The sequence below is a fragment of the Mytilus galloprovincialis genome, chromosome 13 (assembly GCF_965363235.1).
Source record: "Mytilus galloprovincialis chromosome 13, xbMytGall1.hap1.1, whole genome shotgun sequence".
Lineage (NCBI taxonomy): Eukaryota > Metazoa > Mollusca > Bivalvia > Mytilida > Mytilidae > Mytilus > Mytilus galloprovincialis.
The window spans coordinates 35,554,062-35,576,142 of NC_134850.1; the positions used below are offsets into that span (position 1 = coordinate 35,554,062).

Here is a 22,081-nt window from a genome sequence, read left to right on the forward strand (position 1 = left end):
CTTAACTTCATGTGCTGTGAAATATTTTAATTGGTTCAATAATGCTAATTTAACGAAACATGTCAATCAAGTGTGCATTTCAACATTTCGAACACTAAAGATATTGAAACGATAAAAACTAATACGGGTGAATGTGTTAACATTGTACAAAAACAAACATTGTAAAAAAAGGAGAGTGCCTATTGGACCGTACTGTACCGCCCACTGTTCGTGATTGACAGTTATGAATCAATGACATTTAACCACAAGATTTAATGGAAAATATGCCGGTGAAAATACCAGTAATTAATAGGTGATTCTAACAGGTGTTACTGGATACTTTTTTTAGAGAAATTGTAGAAAGAAAAAACCAAAAGAAGAGAACAAGAATGGACAAAGAAGGTAGATAAAGTCATTTATTTATTTATTTATTCCCTTGTCTTAATTTTATTGACTCTTTTGATATTCTTTTAGATTTGTATTTATTTTTAATATGATTTTTTCATATTTCGTTTGTTTGACAGTCATTCCTTTTTTTTTATCTTAATCCCTCCTTGTTTAATAAAAATAATAAAGTATTGTATTTAAGTATATTTTTTTAGACTCATTATCTATTTTAAATAAATTTCATTTAGTGGAAATAATTCATGAAAAAGAACTTAATTGTATCAATAGTATTTTAATATTTAACTTTCACCTATTGGTATATAAAAGAGTAAGGATTGCCGTGTATATGAAAGAAGTCAAAAAGTCATGTAAATCATAAGGTTGTTTTTTTTTTTTTTATTATTTTCTTTATTTTTTCTTCTTTTTTTTAACAACGCTTGTTGCAGTAATTTCATTAAGTATAAAGTTAAAAGGTCAAAATTAACAAAAAAATTTAATACAGAAGTTGAAAACTTAAAACTATATGTTTTTAAGCAAACGAATAAATCTATTCTACTTAGAAATACAAATTTACCACTTTAAAACATTATTAATATTTGAATAATCGAGTCCATAGATTTGTAACTTTTTTGGCCACTTGAAATTCTTCAAATATCTACTTTTATCTTAAAAAATACTTAAAGAAGAAATGAAAAGTAGTTTGTCTATATTAAAAGTTGTCAATTGCATGGCATATATGCATACGTATTGCTATGGCTATATACATATATAATATATAGATACGAAATAAAGGATATACTATCCTTCACATAAGCAAATGTGCTGTACCGGAGAAATAAAATACAAATTGTTCTACATGCTGTACGTGTAGCAATAATAAAATATGTATTTTCAACATCGATAAATCGTTGCAGTGTTGCATTGCTAAGAATATTGGACCTACCGGGGGGAAAAATTGATACTTTTTGTATAAATGCAGCCACTATCTAGACTGTTGACCCTGTAGAAACGGTAATATTGCAATTCAATTTGAAGATGTTATTATTTACATTTTTGTGTGTAGGTAGTTATATGTATGTGACTGTCATCATACAAGTGAGAGGTTTAGCTAGCGATAAGACCAGGTTTAATCCACCATTTTCAACATAAATCAGGAATATGACAGTTGCTATCCATTCGGTAATGTGTTTAAGCATTTGATTTTCCCATTTGATATTAAGGGACTTTCCATTTTTAAGTTTTCCTCAGAGTTCGTTATTGTTGTGATTTTAATTTGTATTTGACAAAGAGTTATATTGTCCTCCTAAATTTTACACATTTAATTAAATGAAAGATTAGATAATAAACACTCATTATAATAAATAGTGCATTGTCTTTTTCGATAATGTAAGTAAAAAATCGAAAAGAAAAAACTAAGTCTTTGACATTTTCAATTTTAATTCAAATATAAAAATAATGAGACCAGAGTGCAAAATGACGTGGATGTCATCTTACGGGCTTTAACAATGAGCAAAACCCGTATCATATACATGTAGTCATGCAGCTATAAAAGACCCCAATATGGTAAAATGTAAAACAAAAGAAGGTTGCAAATTTATATATCTTAGACTGTAAATTGCGTATAACAATTGAATAAGCAATATTTCTAAACAAATATAATTTGACATACAACACTTCGTAATACTGTCAATAACGTATAGATGTGATGGACCTTTTACACAGTAAACATGTCCGGTCGTTTTCTACAGTCATTTTGCCTTTACTAAAAAAGAGAAAGAATTGCTTAAGTTTATCAATATGTAACACTAGTGATGTTATGGACATTATATACATTAAAAATGTCCGGCCACTTTCTACAGTCCTTTAGCTTTTACTAAAATTGAAAAAAGAATTTCATATGTTTATGAATATATATCACATGACAGCAACCTGTCAAACATCATGGCGTCGCTTGTTAGTCTTGTGTGGACGTGGCGTGCGTCTGGCGTATTAATGTTTTAACCAGGTACCTTTTGTTGGCTATTAATCGTTAGTTTTTCCTATATTTTCTCCCATTTATTTGTATTGTAGTCCTGTCATGTAATGTTGTCATTTTAATGTTATAATTAACATTGCCATTAAAGCGGGATGTTTGGCATGCCACAAAACCAGGTTAAATCCATCATTTTTGTCTAAAATGCCCTGTACCAAGTCAGGGAAATGGCCATTGTTATATTATAGATCGTTTCAGTGTGTATAACACTTTAATGTTGTGTTTCTGTTGTGTTGTGGTTCTCTTATGTTTGAGGCGTTTCCCTCAGTTTAAGTTGGAAACTCGGATTTGTTGTTTCTCTATCGATTTATAAATTTCGAACAGCGGTATACTACTGCCTATATTTATAATAGAACTGTTATTTATAATTGTGATATTGTTATTTCAGAGATTATTTTCTATGTGGTATTAAATCATCCGAACCCTAAACAGAGTTAGTTTTAATTTGACCCAAGAATTGACTCTGTTTCAAAATGGCGCCCAACGTAGTAGTATGAATAGATGGCATAGTCAGATTATGGTACCCGTGTGTGTGTAGTGACCACCGAAGCAGACGACAAATGAGACCACGTGATGTGTTTGTTTACCAACCATGCGCAGATGTTCGAAGAGGCACGTGCCAGTGTTTAAATCCGTTGATGTCCACATGTCTTTATTTACATTGACAGTGTATCCTGTTTAAAGATTGGAGATTTTCATCGTCCTTTTTTATGTTGATATCAAGGAAAAGAAGGACGGAATTTTGAAACTAAACAATCAAAACAAATATTGTCTTTGTCTACTGGAACAATAACATATTTGTCATCAATAGAGAATGGCTGTTACAACCTCGGGATTCTCAAAGGTGTCAGAGACACGTCAACTCTTCGTACATTGTAGATTTGAATTCGCTTCTGAATGCAGCTTTGTACGTTCAGGTGTCATTCAAATAAACTTTTGCTTTATCTTGTTTTACATATTTTCATACATGTTCCTCGACCAGCTTTTATCACCATGTTAAAATCTGTTAATGTATGTAATTAAATTAGGATGTATACAAACTACGAATTTTATTTTTTTTATAAACATGTAAACTATTTGAAACTGTATGGCTTTTGTTTTATGGAATCTATCACTTTCGGTAATATGTTTTAGAATAATATCTATCAACTAACAATATGTATGAATCCATAATTTAAAACAAACCTATGCATTGATAGTATATTGTAGCATACAAAGGTTCTGACCAACATGGATTGTAGTCCATGACCACTGTACACGTATCTTTCCACATGCACTGGTCCTGTAGGCGTTTGTATGAAATTGTGGATTTGCAATCATTGCTTGTGTGAGTCCGTCCTGTACAAAAGAACGGATTAAAAGGCTTCCAACCATAATAATCATTCCACAATAAATCGTACACTATGTTCGTTATACCAATAGACCGTTTGTACGGACATGTTAGGACAACTTCGTTTTGCATACATACATCTTCTATAAACAGAAATGTAAGTTTGTGTAAGAATTTAAAATGATTTTGCACAATAATCATTGATAGTTTGACAATCCTTACAAATATATGTCTACATCAGATTGTTCATGAAACATCTTTTTTATATTAATAACACCCTTTTATTTGATACATGCAATGTTGAAATTTTCAAATGCAAACTTAAAAATTTCCAGTTTACGAGGTGCGCAAGTTGTATTCAAAAAGAAGTTTAAAATTAATTTGAATTTAATTTAACATTTAATCTTGACAATGACTGTTTTAGCTATATAATTTAATTGTTTTTGTTTTGGTGCCCTAGGATGATTTTGGTGGTTTCGCTTCAAACACAATTGTTCGCAAAAAATCCTTATTTATAATTCTATGACTATGTGCTTTGAGCTGAAAATATCGAATGCTTACATCGGACAATACGATTTTGTATGACCAATTGTTATGAAAGAGGAGACATTAACAAGGGGTAGTCGTATGCTTTTCAACTTTGTACTTTATTTGGCCTTTTTAACATTTTTGAATTCGAGCGTCACTAATAAGTCTTTTGTAAACGAAACGCGCGTCTGGCGTAAATACAAAATTTAATCCTGGTATCTTTATACGATGACTTTATTTATCGAATAGATCAATCACAGAACGATTAACATTGTAATAAAAACAAGACGATCCTCAAACACAACATTCTACAAAGGACTAAGCAAACTACTTTTGAAACAAGAAACAAACTCACAAATGTGAATATAAGACAATGGAAAAGAAGGGATATGTATTTTGTGTTTTATTTTGTGTGTTTGTTTATTGCTTTGGTCATTTTGTTTGTCTTGCAAAAATGACATGCAACTTTAGGTCAACAAACGTAAATTACTACAGATTGATTGAGTGGGCAAAAAAACGCGTTTAATCCCTTTGTCTTGCTTTTGGATCTCAAACTTTCTTTTACATTTCTTGTTCACAGTGAAAACTGAACAAATAACAACCGATCTTATGATTCAAATGTTATATTAGTTTCCAAAAATTATAAATTACATTTACCAGATTAACTGTATCAATTGTAATGAATGGATGTGCATTTTGACAATTAATGGATCTTTGGTGCACGTGATGGCTGCAGCATAAATATTGATTCATCCAAAACCTATTAATAAGGACAAATAAAAGCAAAACCTGGAGTTATGCATTTCTTAATTTTAACATGATCCAGCAGTTTTCAAACAACAAAACGTTACTCAAAAGATACGTATCAATTATATGTCAATATAGAAGAAAATTTGATAATGCTTACTGTGAAAGACATGTCCACTTGAAACACTTTCAGCGAATAGAATAATAAATAACACATTTATGATTTGTCCCACCATTTTGATTTCGTTACGTTTATCTACGTAAGTTTTCTTTTTTGTGTTTATTTGCACAAAAATCGATATACTGTTAATCATACCCGTTTGTGAACTGATAAGCGTGATTTAGGGTATTCAGAGGTAGATACCTACTAGCATATTAAAGTAAATACATGTGTAAAACATGTATCTATTTTAGAAACTGACGATCGAGGAAATATTCATATCCCATGATTAGCATTTTACATATCAATAAGTTTCAAACAAGCAGTCATATTCAAACAGTTATACCACAAAGGTATATTTATACATCTATTCAGTTTGCACGGAATGTCAACTTAGAAACCATTCAAAATTTAATTTATATAGCAGAAATATATTTCCAAAAGCTGCTTCAAACCAAGCATGAGAAATATGCAGTATGTAGTAAAAAAAAATAGCACAACTTTAATTTACACACAGCACGGCACCTGTTAGTGTGGAATATAACCTTAGACCTAAATAACATTTTTAAATGTATACTTTACTTGAAGGGATGCATGGTATTTATGCCATAATAGGGTTTGTATTTTGAGTAAGCTTTCACTTTCAGCGAAATACGTTTTATAAAAATTGAGTTTTGTTTATGTATACCTATTGTTTTTGGCGTTTTTGTTTTTGTTTTTATTTTCTTATCATGTTTTTTTATTATTATTATGCTTTTATCTTTAAGTCGTTGAAAGAGTCGTATATAAGTTTCTATTTATATTCTCCAATGTACGTTATGAAATTAGGAACATTTCATGCTAAACTAATCTTTGTCAGCTGTTATGGTGACTTGAGTAACACGGTATCACTTAGATTACAATTCTACCTTGACAGGTAAGTTTGTATTTAGCCTATAAAATACTTATTTTAATTGAAAATTGAAAGGTCAGTTTATCCCATTCATACAATAGAAGTTTACCTATGAGGGTCTGAAAGGGGTTTACAGAATAGAAAATACATGTAATAGCAACAAAAAATATTGAATAGAGAAAATGAACAACAAAATAAAGAATAGAGAATAATGGGGTGCAAAAGTATAAAGAATAACTGTGCAAAATAACTGAAAAGGTAACTGTAATGCAATACTGATAATATAACGATCAATGTACAGAATTGATAAATTATCTTGTAACCGAAAGACTAAATAGTAAAATCCTTTTCATGAGAATTTTACAGAATGAGAGTTATTTTTAAGGCTATTAAAAGAAAAATGCCCTAAAAATTTAAAGAATACAGATATTTAAAAAACCCAATTCAGGTCCTCATGTCATTTACATTGTCAAAATATAGGACACACTATTGTTATTCCAAGACTATAGTACATCTAGTCAAACTGGTTTTAAACTAGACATATAGTCAAACTGGTTTGGTATAACTGACTGTTGCTTTCCCTAGATGTCTATTTCACAGTGACCTTATGTGTTTGTGCTAAGAGTACATTGTACTGTCATATTTATTGATTTTCTGTTGGGATATGACCTATATTGTAAACATGCAAAACAGAGGCTTGAGATTTCAAGTTTATAGGAATTAATATAATCTTTAAAAGTTTATTCTATATGAACTGATATTAGTATAATAAATTAATATTTTGAATTATATATCCTGGTTGATGATGTTTTTTTGGGGGACCAAGATGTTTTCTTCATTCTTGTTCACATTATGATTATTTTAACCTTCAATGCACATTAAAAAATAGAAAAAAAATCAGCTCTCATTTAGAATATTTTGCAACTAAATAATAATCTGTCAGATTTGGTGCAAACAAAAAACAAGACAGTGTAATAGATAACCTGCAAGCATAGTCTATTTCTATAAAGTCAAGCAGATATTTTTTTTATATCTGAAAAAAAAACTACCATGTAAAGAAATATGCAATTAAAGGCCGAAAATAACCCCAAAAATTCAACATTGACAGATTTTGAACAATCAAATGTTTAAGTATTGGTCAGAATATAGGGATCTGTTGTACTTTAACAATATCATAATAACAATAAAGTGACCTTAATTTTGGGCAAGGTAAATGGCATGAAGCCAAATGTATCAACTTCTATTGTACGAATGGGATAAACTGACCTTTCAATTCTCAAGGCTAAATAAGTATTTTATAGGCTAAATACAAACTTACCTTTCAAGGTAGAGTTGTTATCTGAGTGATACCGGTGTTACTCAAGTCCCCATAAATAATTTTTTTTTTTTTTTTTGTATGACAGTCTGCTGTTAAATGTATTCACGACAAGAAATAGCACTCTCTATTTTTGACGGATAATTTTCACAACAAAACTTCTGGAAAGCAAGAGATACACATTTGCCCTATTTATAAATAATGCCGTTTCAAGTTATTGAACATTGTTAAAATTCTTTGTACTATGTATATCTAGTTTTCTGAAGCATTGTTCTGCAATGCAAGTTTTCAAATATTCGGTTGTGAACGTTCTTTTGAAAAACGTATTGTTTTCATTTTTTTACTGACAATGAACGAACAGAGGTAAGGGAAACACTACACTGAAAAATAACGACTAAAAACCCCTCAAAAACGGAAGGTAAATGATATCGAAAATATATTCCTGTGCTGAACATAAGCAGTGATGTTGATAAAGATGGAAACAAAACTTTGCAACAAAGGAGACATTTCAGCTTCCCGAATGTGAAATTTTACATTTCTGAGCAGCACAATATTAGCAGCGCCTGCATACATAATATATATCTCCAAGTTGATACACTATTCAAAAGCTTGTACTTCCTATCATGATTTCATGTATAGAGGATTGCTGCTCACAAGAAAATTACTTAACCATGAGTTCCAAGTCGTGAATTTAAAACCATACCTATGTAAATTACACGAACACCATCACTAGCTGGATGACCGTTACTGAATATCCTTTTCACAGATGATAGCAGATATGTTCAAAATTTTGTTACTACAATCCAGTCGCCTTTTCCTCAAATTTGAACTACCGAATCAGACCTATTTCCGGGTTTATACTAACTTGATCAACACAACGGGTGAAGCATGGATCTGTTTACTTTTCTTACCCTTTCGGTGCACATAAGAAAACCCCCTGTTTTTTGTGAGGTTTTTGGTTTCTCCGTCGTTTTAAGGTGTACTATTGTTTGTCCTTTGGTCTTTTTCTTTTAGCTATGACGATGTCAGTACATTTTCGACTGATGAGTATGTATGTCACTTTGGTAGATTTTGCCTCTTTTGTAGTGAATCACAGTTTAAATGTCCGGCTGTTTTAATCGCTTTCTACATGTAGCCTTAATGGGTTTACTAAACATGTAACCCATGAAAATCAAACTATAAAATAGATATCTTATAATTAAAAGTCAAAACTGAATAAAAGTATTATACTAGAGATTTCAAAGGGGAGAGTCATCAATACTGTTTAAATATGAAGGAATAAGGATAGCAGATGGGGACGTCAACACTGTATAATGAAATAACTACAAAGATACAACAAATTGACAAAAGAGTAGAACATAGCCTTTGGATCTCAATGGTCTTCAACGCAGCGAGGCAATTCGAGATTTAATTAAAAATCATAAACAGTAAACTGCATTTAACCCTATGTATTATTTTTACCCATGTTGGCCATCTTGGTTCGCGTGCGGAGTCATTGGACACATTTTTAAAACTAGATACTCTAATTATCTAATTAGGATTGTGGCCAAATTTGGTTAAATTTGTCTCAGTAGTTTCAGAGGAGAAGATGTTTGTTAGAGATTCAAAAATTTACAAAAAATTGTTTCAAATTGACTATCAAAGGCAATAACTCCTTAAGGGATCAACTGACAATTTTGATCATTTGACTTAATTGTAGATCTTACATAACTGAACATTAATGTTGTTTACAGTTTATCTCTATCAATAATAATATTCAAGATAATAACCAAAAACGGCGAATTTTCCTTAAAATAACAAATTCAGGGACAACAACACAACAACGGGTTGTCCAATCAACTGAAAATTACAAGACAGATAGATCTTGACCTGATAAACAAATTTACCCTATGTCAGATTTGTTCTATATGATTTTGTTTCAGAGATATAAGCCAATGACTACATTTTACCCTTATGTTCTATTTTTAGCTATGGCGGCCATCTTGGTCGGTTGGCCGGGTCACCGGACACATTTTAAAAACTAGATACCCCAATGATGATTGTGGCCGAGTATTATTAAATTTTGCCTAGTAGTTTGAGAGGAGAAGATATTTTTAAAGTTAACAGACGGACGATGGAGGACGACGGACAACGACGGACGACGTAGGACGAGGACGAAGGATGACAGACGCCTAGTAATGAGAAAAGGTTCACTTGGCCCTTTGTGCCAGGTGAGCTAAAACAAGGGTGGTGTAAATATATGAAGATTGGGACTAGATTGGATCGAGGAGGAAATGAAAATATACAACGTCTGACTACATACCCGAAGGAATTGTTGAATAAATGGTATACCTGCAAATGTAAGCAGTATCAAAAGAACATTTGAAATGACTAAAAGTTATCAGAATTGAGATTCACTTTTTCAACTTTATATGAAATGAGAACTAATAAATGGTGTTTTATTTTTTGGTATCTGTATTGCTCTAATTCGTTAACAGATTTGTCGACCATTACATCGGTTCATAGTAATTTCTAACCTTAACACTTAAATTATTTTACATGAAAACTTACAACGATAAACAAAGCCTGGACCGATACATTAAGAAATGAAAAAAAAGCCCGAATATACCATGCATAAATTACATAAAACTTTTAAAAACAACTTGTTCTCTGTTAGGATTCCCGGTTTCTAATAAACTAGTGCCCGTAAACACAGTGTACAAGTTAATTTATAAGATGTTTATTCAAACATTTAATGCAGGCAGATGCACAACACTTTTTTCCTTTGCAATTGTCATGACAATGTTAAGTAAGTAATTCCTTAAAGTATTATTACAAAATACACCAATGCAGTCACTTTTACAGATTTGACACTTTTGGTGCTCTATAGTTCACTTGTTCGTATGTGTTACCGACAGCTTCTTCATATGAAGGTAGAGCACAATCGTACGTTGTATCTACTCTGTCTCCCATTGGGGTGCTGTATCCTGGATTTGAAAAGGAAATCTGGTACATGTATATACCAGGGTTTTGATCTTGGTCATACGACAAATGGTTTCTGTGAGGCGTCGGGTTCGGTCTTTGTTCGCGTTTGTTCAATCTAAACAGAATTGCAAAATAGAATAAAAAGGTATTTGATAGATTCGTTCATGTTAATCATTAAGTATTTTATTCAAAATAAAATTTTAACGATATCTCTTTAAATGTCATTGTCCTTAATTATGATTATTGTTGAAAAATAATTAAAAAAAAAATTAAACACAAAGGAATTCACGGTAACCTATTAGAGACATACATACTCAACAGCAAAAGAAACGAAACACCTCCATTAATTTCGTTGGTGTAAACATGTCTTCTGCATGTAATTTTGTCAAATTGATTAAGAATTAGTCAAAAGTTTGACATGTTACTGAAGTTATCCACACCAAATGCCTCTGTGAAGATGTGAATTTTCTTAATTCAAATTGTTGACATTATAAAAGAAACAACATTTTAATTTAAAAACAACATGGTTGTTTCTAATTGTTTTTGAAAACTTAAGTTCGGGGTATCTCTTTTTTTCTTGAAAACAACAATAATGACTGTATTTATAGTTTAACCTAATAATTAATGCGTTGACTATAAATGATTGATTCATCTGATCGAAATATTTATCAGATAATCCAACTCCTACTTTTTTACGTTTTACTTTTAAATTCGAGCGCCACTGCTGAGCCTCTAAGAAAAGTGTTTTATGTATCTTGACCTATATAGACAATATATATGTACACGGGGGTATTTGGTGAATGTTGTTCATTCTGTGATGATTTTTTGTTCAGAGTATTTGCTTTCTTTACTTTTTCTGGTGAGCAATTTGATTCTGTCTTCTGCTAAAGTAGTATATGTTTGATTTCAAAGAATAAGTAACATTTATAATTTAAGAAAAGTGAGCTATTAAACTAACCTAGACTTTATAACGGAAATCAGAGCAACAATCGCTATGAACGATGTGATGCCTATAGCTATTTCTAATCCAATTTTAACTGAAACATATAACAAACCTTAAATGTAATTGACATTTAATTTGTTAGCGCATTTTGGTGGAATCCGAATGCAATGTGATATTTTTCTAAACGAATACTACCACACAAGTGCCAGGAAAACCGGTTAACGTTTGAAAGCAGATACACAACAAGGACCAATAAAGCCTGTTTAAACGATCTAAAGTAATCATTTTTCGAGAGAAATTTAACTTTAGTTGTGTAATACTACATCATTCATGAAATAAAAATTAAGAAGCAAGATGTATAATATTTCTTTTGTACTACTACATTTGTTTCCTGTAAATTGTAATTTGTTTTACATTTTATAATAATTGGAATGTTAAACACATACAAAAACATAAACATATTACGAAAGTAACAACACAGATCGTTTTTAGCGTATTCTGATTGATTTAGAAGGCTTCAAAAATATCAAGTATATAATCTCATATATCTTTTGATTTTTTTTTTAAACATATCATAAAAATGTGTACATACTTTGCTTGTTGTTTTGGTTGTCGTTGTTGATTTGATGATTGTTGTCTTTGTTGTCATCATCGTCATTTTTATTGTCCTTATAAGTTGCTTGTGAATCAGCTTTATATAGAAGAGAAATATGTAATATCTTAAAAAACAAAAACTGACAGGATTTTATTTGTCATAGTTTAATTTAGCTAGGTTACGGTGATATGTCAATACAACCAGTGAAATAACCAAACGTAATTAAATATTTGTGATAAACAAAAATCAACCAATTGTCGATATTCTTATCAGTCCGGAATGCGGTTCGATAAAATTGCTTCCCTTGTTTATTTCGCTCTCCTGTCAAATCATGTAATTTCGCTACCTCCAATGGTAGACGCTACAACGATGGGTGTCGTCAAGAAAAGTACGATTAAAGGAATCAGCTAGGAATTAGACGATCACCATTGGTATAGGTGAGTTGTTTAATAGTTGTTGCTTTGGGATAAATGCATGTTTTGGATTTATTCATAATCAGGAATAGCTGGAAAGGAAAGAAACGTGTTGCTACGTGAACCCGGAAAGGCCGGGACGAATTTTAAAAAAAAATCTAGAGACGATCGTTCTGAGTGTGCCACCTACACATTCAAACGTGTACACAAGCACAGTATTCCCTATCTATGTAATGTGTTTTCATAATTATGTGATATAGGGCAAAAAAAGGTAGCAGCTTTTTGTATCTTGTTGTTAAGCATTTCCAGGGGAGATAATGTTATTTTTCACGGTGTGTTCGATTGGTTTGTTACATTGTAACATTATATAATTGTTATGATATTGTAATTATTATGTTTATTTATGTTGGCCTAATTTGTGTTGTATGGCCTGATAGTTGTTTACCAAATAATCTTATAATTGTGCAGTTTAGGAATCACTGGAACAATCACAGAATGATTGGAACTTTCTAGAATGATCCTTATAAAAGATGCGTAATTTAAACTTCTACGTTATTCCAGAAACTTCCGTTGTAACTTTCCAGGATTTTCCACAATGTTCCATTATAGAGTGTTCTAGAATTTTCCATTGACAACACTATATATACAGACACTAAAGTTAAACTCTCATAATTAAACTTGGACATAGACATTGATAGACATTAGTATTCACAGCATTTGGATTGACACTTTTATTCTACAAACAATATCATACTGGATTGTGACATTAGTAGTGAACGTAATATTCAAATTGGATTCCGAAAGATTTCCGGATACAGATAAAGATAACAGATTGGACTCATATTTTGACAGTTAAGTTAACAGTTATATTTGTGTAATACCTTTTGTAAACTTTTGTATATTAAATATTGTTAAATTTTACTATTGATTTGTGTCTTTTGTTGGCTACAATTTAAAGGCGATTTCTGGCCGTAACAGAAATTGGGGGCTCGTCCTGGGATCTTAAAAATATTTTATTCATAATTTGTTTAGTATTTGTATTATAACTAGCCAACAAAATTCTACAAAATGGCATTTGATGCTGGTAAATTTTTGAAAACGCCAGACCTGGAGAGTTTTGATAATTTAAAGAAAGAGGAATTAGTGTTGCTTGCTAAACAACTGAAATTAGTTTTTAAAGTATCTATGAGAAAACAAGTTATAAAAAATTTGGTTATAGACAAATTAGTTGAATCAGAAATTTTAGGTGAAGAGGCTCTTGATCTTAAGGTTGAAAACGTTGACGCCTTTAAACTAAAACAGCTTGAATTAGAACATGAACTCAAATTAAAAGAACATGAATTTAAATTAAAACAAGCAGAGCTGGAAATGAAGGAAAGGTTGGAAATAGAGAAAAAAGAAAAAGAAGATGAATTTAAATTAAAAGAACTTGAAATGAGAGAAAGGCTAGAGATGGAAAAACTGAAAATTGAAATGGTCAAAGAAGAAAGCAACACTAAAGTCCAGTCGAAATCAGAATATTTTGATGCAGCAAAAAATATACGTTTGGTTCCCAGATTTTGTGAAAAAACAGTCGATAAATATTTTCCACAGTTTGAGAAAATTGCTCATAATTTGAATTGGCCAAAGCCATATTGGACTACAATGCTACAAAGTGTTTTTGAGGGTAAGGCCGCTGCAATATACTCCGCACTTCCATCAGAAAAAAGTTCCGATTATGACATGGTAAAACAGGAAGTTTTGAAAGCTTATGAGCTAGTACCAGAAGCATATAGACAGAAATTTAGATCTTATAAAAAGTTTGATTCACAAACCTATGTAGAATTTGCTCGAGAAAAAGAAGATCTATTTGATAAATGGCTTACTTCAAAGAAAACAGATAACAATTTTGATCAACTAAGACAATTGATGTTATTAGAAGAGTTTAAACAATGTGTTCATTCAGAATTAAAAACACATTTAGACGACAAAACTGTTGAGTCAATACATGATGCGGCTGTAATTTCAGATAATTATACCCTTTCACATAAAAGAAGTTTCAAGGGTCAAAATGTTAATACTTCCAGTGGAAATTACAAAAATCAAAGCACTGAGCATACTGATAGTAAGCCTGTTCCACAGAATAAGAGTCAGTCCAGTTATAATATGTCTTGTCCAAAATTTGATACTTTTGAGAAGAAGTCACTGACTTGTGCTTATTGTAAGAAGATTGGTCACCTGATGGCTGATTGTTTTAGACTCCAGAAGAAGAATGAACGAGATAATAAGCCGAAGTCCAGTGCTTGTACGACACCTTATATTACCAGTACGGTGGAATGTCCTGCGAGTCAGGCTTTTAAGTCCAGTTTTTGTGATTACATGGAGGAATATAAACCCTTTATGTCTGATGGGTTTATTTCTATTGTTGATGATACCACTCTTCAGCCTATTAAGATTTTACGAGACACTGGAGCTTCTCAGTCTTTATTGTTAGAAGGTGTGTTGCCTTTGTCCGAGAAGACTTCTGTTGGTGCCTCCGTTTTGTTACAAGGTGTAGAGTTAGGTTGTATAGATGTTCCTCTCCATCGTATTTATCTGAAGTCAGATTTGATAACTGGACCAGTTAATGTAGGTGTTCGTCCTAATCTCCCTGTTGAGGGTGTTACCTTATTGCTAGGAAATGATCTAGCTAGGAACAAAGTGGTTGCTGAACCAATTGTTACCAGTGAACCGGTAGTGGATGTTAAATCACCTGAAGATGATGCTGAATTATATCCAGCTTGTGTTGTTACTAGGGCGATGGCTAGAAAACAACAAGATGAGAATTTGCAAACAGACAAGTTTGATTACATGGACCTTTCTGACACTTTCATAGCTGATATTGAAGATCCTGGTAACTCAGAAAAGGCTATTATAAAACCACCTAGTGTTAACAAAAATGTTATTATGCCATGGCCAGATGTAAACAGCCATTCATTAGACCGAAATAATTTACTCGAAGAACAACATAAAGACCCTGAGGTTCTTCAGCTCAGCCAGAGGGCTCAACCACAGGAGGAAGCAGACAAAGTGGCCGAATGCTATTACCATCAGGACAGTATTTTAATGAGGAAGTGGAGGCCTCCTGATGCTACCCCAGAGGAGGAATGGAGAGTGGTATACCAAGTTGTGGTGCCTAAAGTTTATAGGCAAGAAATTATTGGTCTTGCCCATGACACCCCCTTGGCTGGGCACTTAGGTATAAGGAAGACTTGCCTAAAAATATTGCAACATTTTTACTGGCCCAGACTTAGAAATGATGTCGCAGAATACTGCAAATCATGCCATATATGCCAGGTTGTTGGTAAACCTAACCAGAAAATACCACCAGCACCACTTCTGCCTATTCCAGCCTTTGACGAACCTTTCAGCAGAGTTCTAATTGACTGTGTTGGACCTTTACCAAAGACCAAGACTGGAAATGCATATTTATTGACAATCATGTGTACATCTACCCGCTTTCCTGAAGCTATTCCGCTCAGAAATATCAAGACACCTACTATCGTCAAAGCTTTGATCAAATTTTTCACATTAGTAGGACTTCCTAAGTCTATACAGTCCGACCAGGGATCAAATTTCATGTCAGGTTTATTTCAGCAAGTCGTATACCAGTTAGGGATTGCTCAGTACAGATCAAGTGCGTACCATCCAGAATCTCAAGGTGCCTTAGAACGTTTTCATCAAACGTTGAAGAACATGATTAGAACTTTTTGTCTTTAATTTGACAGAGACTGGGATGATGGAGTTCACTTTCTACTTTTTGCGGTTCGAGAGGCTGTTCAAGAATCCCTTGGATTTAGTCCCTTTGAGTTGGTATTTGGTCATACTGTAAGGGGACCGTTAAAATTGATTAAGGAAAAGTGGCTTACTGAACATACTGACTTGAATCTTTTAGACTATGTATCTAGATTTAAAGAAAAATTGTACACTGCTTGTCAAATTGCTCAGAAAAACTTAAAAAATGTACAGAACAAGATGAAAATATGGTATGATAAAGATGCCAGGGACAGAGTTTTTGAGCCTGGTGATAGGGTACTTGTATTTTTGCCAGTCCCTGGACATCCTTTACAGGCTAAATATTGTGGTCCTTATACAATAGAGAGTAAAATCAATGATTTGAATTATATTGTAAAAACTCCAGGTCGGCGTAAACAAAACAGAGTGTGTCATATTAATATGTTAAAACCATATTTTGAGCGTACTAATGAATGTGAGAGTAAACCAGTTGCCACTTTAGGCATGGTTAAATTTGAGAACAATCATGACAAACCAAATGTAATTGAACCACCTTTTAGTTCTAAAACTATGGAAGAGACGGTTAGATTGAAAAATTCAGAAATTTTGTCAAATTTAGACTCAAAACTTGCACATCTATCTTTTGATCGTAGAGAAGAAATAAAAACTTTGGTATTTTCTTTTAAAAATCTTTTTCCAGATGTGCCAAACAAAACCACTGCTGTTTGTCATGATGTTGATGTAGGAGATGCTTCTCCAATTAAGCAACATCCTTATCGGCTTAATCCACTCAAACTTGAAGCTATGAGAACAGAAATTAAATATATGCTTGACAATGATATTATTGAGCCGAGTAACAGTGAATGGAGCTCTCCTTGTCTCCTTGTGCCAAAACCAGATAAAACTTTTCGTTTCGTGACTGATTTCAGAAAAGTAAATTCAGTCTCAAAATCTGATTCCTATCCGATTCCAAGGATAGACGATTGTATTGACAATATTGGTCAAGCAAAATTTGTGAGCAAATTTGATTTATTGAAAGGTTATTGGCAAGTTCCATTGACACAGAGAGCTCGTGAAATATCAGCTTTTGTTACACCAGATGGCTTATTTCAATATACTGTAATGCCATTTGGCATGAAAAGTGCTCCAGCTACATTTCAAAGAATGATCAATAATGTTATAAAAGATTTAGACTGTTGTTATGCTTATATTGATGATCTTATTGTATGTAGTGATAGCTGGGAACAGCATTTAACACATTTATATGATACTTTTGATAGATTGTCAAAATCAAATTTGACTGTTAATCTTGGTAAAAGTGAATTTTGTCAGGCCACTGTTGATTATTTAGGGCATACAGTTGGCCAAGGTCAAGTAAAACCTATTATGGCTAAAGTGGAAGCTATTTCCAAATTCCCACCTCCTACAAATAGAAAACAACTTATGAGATATTTAGGCATGATAGGATTTTACAGGAAATTCTGTTCAAATTTTGCTACTGTTGTTCAACCATTGACTCATCTTTTACGAAAAGATTCTAAATTTATCTGGAGTGAAAATTGTCAAAAAGCTTTTGAAAATAGCAAATCACTTTTAATTAATAGTCCAGTTCTGATTACTCCAGACTTTGAAAAACAATTTAAACTTGCCGTTGATGCAAGCGATGTAGGAATAGGAGCTGTTTTATATCAAGAGACAGATGATAATGTTGAAAAACCTATATCATATTTTTCTAAGAAATTGGATAAACATCAGAAAAATTATTCAACTATTGAAAAAGAGTGTTTTGCAATGTTGTCAGCACTTCAACATTTTGATGTATATTTGAATCCCACTGTATATCCTATTCTTGTTTATACTGATCATAATCCTCTCACCTTCATGCATAAAATGAGAAACAAGAATCAGAGGTTGACTAGGTGGAGTTTATTGTTACAGGAATATGATGTAATTGTAAAACATATTAAGGGTAAAGATAATGTAATAGCTGATGCTTTATCTAGAGCTTATTAAATCACTTTGTATATATTATGTATTTTTGTTCATATTATTCATGATAAGTTTTTGTTACACTAAAACTTCTTTTAAGGGGGGAGGTGTTATGATATTGTAATTATTATGTTTATTTATGTTGGCCTAATTTGTGTTGTATGGCCTGATAGTTGTTTACCAAATAATCTTATAATTGTGCAGTTTAGGAATCACTGGAACAATCACAGAATGATTGGAACTTTCTAGAATGATCCTTATAAAAGATGCGTAATTTAAACTTCTACGTTATTCCAGAAACTTCCGTTGTAACTTTCCAGGATTTTCCACAATGTTCCATTATAGAGTGTTCTAGAATTTTCCATTGACAACACTATATATACAGACACTAAAGTTAAACTCTCATAATTAAACTTGGACATAGACATTGATAGACATTAGTATTCACAGCATTTGGATTGACACTTTTATTCTACAAACAATATCATACTGGATTGTGACATTAGTAGTGAACGTAATATTCAAATTGGATTCCGAAAGATTTCCGGATACAGATAAAGATAACAGATTGGACTCATATTTTGACAGTTAAGTTAACAGTAATATTTGTGTAATACCTTTTGTAAACTTTTGTATATTAAATATTGTTAAATTTTACTATTGATTTGTGTCTTTTGTTGGCTACAATTTAAAGGCGATTTCTGGCCGTAACATAATACACACAAATAAAGTGGATTAAAATAGCCTCCCACACTCAATTAACTGAATTTCAATTATTCTATTCACCGTAGTGCTATTATATAAGACTTCGGAGGTTCATATCACTTATATTCAACGTTTTTATATCGGATTTTTTTTTACTATTGATGTTGAACGGTTCAAAGTAATAAAAAGAAATCCGATAAAACCGTTGAATGTAAATGATATGAATCTCAGAAGTCTTATATATTGTCCTCTAATATAAGACCGGAGGTTCTTATCATTTACATTCAACATTTTTTATCGAACTTTGTTTACTATCAATGTTGAACGGTTCAACGGTTCGACATTGATAGTTAAAAAAAAATCCGATAAAAAATAACGGTTCAACATTGATATAAAAAAAAATCCGATAAACATGTTGAATGTAAATGAAATGAAACTCTGAAGCCTTACATTAAAGGACTATCGTTTATTAGTTCTTTATCCTAACTAAATGTTTTTTGAGGTGTACATTACAAAAAAAAGGGGGGGTCAAAAACACCAAACTACCTTAACAATCTTACAATATCTGTTTACAGAATGAGAGAGATATTTCGTATTCTAAAACTAATTTTTCTCACATGTTTGTTAGATATGTTGAAAATACAAACAAAATTTTTAATGTTTAGTACGTATATCCATCCCCTCTTTTTCAATTCATTAGTTCAAGATACAGCTCTGAAGAATATGCAATAACCTTATTCTAACATGTGAAGACCAATGAAAACATTTGATATGATTTGGAAACATGGCAAGGCCAATTAAGTAGGAACTTTGGGTTTCGTAGACATAAATTATAATTCAACATTTTCGATTAATATTTTAAATTTTCTTTATTTCATATTCTAGTATATTTAATAACATGTTTATATTTTGTGATGCATCTGATGTATAAATCCAGTGGCAGATCCGGGAAAGAGCTCTTAGTTCCGATCCGTTTGTACGGGGAACATGTGGTTGCAACCCCCTCTTTAATTGCCTGTTCGATTTTTATGTTTGCAGTGTCGAAAAGGGAGATAGACAGCAGTTTTATCAAGAAGTTATGTGAAAGTTCTGTTATACATCCGACAGTCAAGAATTATTCTGAAGTACACATGTCGACCAGAGGAATAGAACAGAGAGGAGAGGTTTTAAAGTACCAGATGCTTGTCAGAGATTCCAATTTGAACTAAAGAAAGCAATATATAAAGATATGTAGGAGAAATAATCTATATGAATAAAGTTATGCAACAAAAGGAACTTGTTTTTTTTATATACATAATTTGTCAAACGTATCCATAACAGAAGAGATGTGAATGCATCCTTCATAGCCTTGTAATACTGATGGTAATAATTTATATAATTTCTGAGATGATATAGCAGTGCCATTGGTTTCCCATTTCTCCTTCTTCAAAGAACTTGATCATCTGAACCCTTCTTTTTTTTTTAGATTGGAGCCCTGTTGAAGAACAGTTAAAAGAGCATATGCTTAATTTTCGTTATCTTTTAGAATCATTTTTTTTTTAAATAAAACAGGTTATACATTCTACATAAAATATACCAGTCAACCGTAAATGTTAACACTCACAAAATGTCTTTAAATAAGTATGTTCATTTTTCAACTTACAAAATATGTCAAAGGTTTAAGCATCCCAATTACCATTACCATGTGACTTGAATTTTTTATTTGTCAATATCAAGCAAACTCGATATTTCCCATAACATCATAATAGTTCCGTTTTTATTATTAAAACAACAAAGGACTAGCTCTTGTACAAAACTGTAACAGATTATCAAAAACTGTCTAGTCAGTACAATTTTAACCCAAGCCGCTGCTCTTTTAAGCACCGTCTTAGCAACGGCTTGGTTGATCTGTGATATTGTTTGCCTTAAATTACTGGAGAATAAAGGCTTTTTCCCCTGGAGAAGAATCCCAATTTGGAAAAAAAAGGGCTTCAAATTATTCCCAAATAGACAATTTTTTTCCCAAACAGTGCAGTCTCTTGTAATTGTAGTAATTGTGCATGAATAAAACTGAAAAACACTCATTTAAACATTTTTCATGCAGAAAATGGCTATATGTTTAGATTTGAGGGTCTATTTTTTTATCATCTTTGATAATAAGAGGTCTTGTTTCAAATGAAGGTTTACCTCTTAAAAGGGGGTCTGCAAATTGAAGTTCCAGTCAAATTCATGGTATATTATAAATTTCCCAATTTGATAAAAATGACGCATATTTTCCGAATAAAAAAGGGTAGAGGTAGTTTTGAAAAAAGCCAACAACATCACTGTTGATTGTAAGTGTTTGGTGAAAGACTGAAGACTTGAGACAATAACATGGAGGTAAGTATGTATAAGAACAACGTTTTAAAGAATAAAGGCGGATTCGGGGAGGGGGGTGGTGCTTTCGTCGGAAAAATGTGTTTGATTAAACATAGGAAATCACTGAAGCATGACTGGAGCGAGCTCCCCTTAGCTCAGTCAGCCCCCCCCCCCCCCTTTCCCTCCTAGTGTAAAATTCTAGATCAGCCACTGAATATTGGTTTGAACAGTGCGATGGAAGTCTTCAAATGTATATAAAAAAAAGAGTCTTTGTGCTGGTTATTTACATACGGGAACGAAAATTTAACTTCAAATTGTAAAAAAGAGTGAGGGGTAAGATTCATTCAAAAAAAAATATCGTCTGATCCAAAATTCGTTCGAAAAAATATTGTTGTCAGGCAAAATTTAAAACCAGAAAAAATATTATGAATTCTGATCTTCTTAAACCTTAAAGTGTTAAGTTTTGAAAGAAAAAAATATTTGATTGGTGGAGGCGGACAATAAATGGTCGCGCTCAGACGAGAAAACTATACCCCCTTTAAAGTTAAATGATTAACTTACTTCCATGTTGATGGATTGTTTCCTGGCTTGCTTTGGTAGAGTATTGTTGCATGTTTCACATTCGAGTAATATATATACGCATGTGTAGTACATGAAATATGAAGACACCGGTGTACTTCTATAGTACTTGACTTGTAATAGTGAGCATGTATGAGAAAAATAGAGTGAGCCAATTGTAAGATGCTATAAGATAGACTAACAAGAATGTGTCCATAGTACACGGATGCCCCATTCGCACTATCATTTTACATGTGAAATTGGGGTCAATACTTTAATTTGGCGTTAAAATTAGAAAGATCATATCATAGGGAACATGTTTACTAAGTTTCAAGTTGATCATGTTGATTGGACTTCAACTTCATCAAAAACTACAATGTACCTTGACCAAAAACTTTAACCTGAAGCGGGACGAACAAACGAACGAACGATCGGACGCACAGACCAGAAAACA

The 22,081-nt window shown here is 32.1% G+C and overlaps 2 protein-coding genes across 3 annotated transcripts in view; both read right to left on the minus strand.

Annotated features, from left to right (window-relative positions):
• The window catches only part of LOC143056740 (uncharacterized), a 415,780-nt gene extending 410,473 nt beyond the window's left edge, over positions 1-5,307 (minus strand). The window contains exons 1-2 of the transcript XR_012972486.1: positions 5,164-5,307; positions 3,584-3,871 (exon numbers count right to left, since the gene is read on the minus strand). The gene's annotated coding sequence lies outside the window, so the exon portion shown is untranslated. The remainder of the gene's footprint in view (positions 1-3,583; positions 3,872-5,163) is intronic.
• A 4,696-nt stretch (positions 5,308-10,003) lies between these two features.
• LOC143056666 (uncharacterized) overlaps positions 10,004-22,081 on the minus strand; it is a 44,917-nt gene continuing 32,839 nt past the window's right edge. The window contains exons 3-5 of one of the 2 annotated variants that reach the window (XM_076229824.1): positions 11,870-11,968; positions 11,293-11,371; positions 10,004-10,449 (exon numbers count right to left, since the gene is read on the minus strand). In XM_076229824.1, the coding sequence (XP_076085939.1) occupies positions 10,209-10,449; positions 11,293-11,371; positions 11,870-11,968 (419 nt within the window). In that variant the 3' untranslated portion in view covers positions 10,004-10,208. The remainder of the gene's footprint in view (positions 10,450-11,292; positions 11,372-11,869; positions 11,969-22,081) is intronic. The other variant, XM_076229823.1, reaches the window with a different exon arrangement.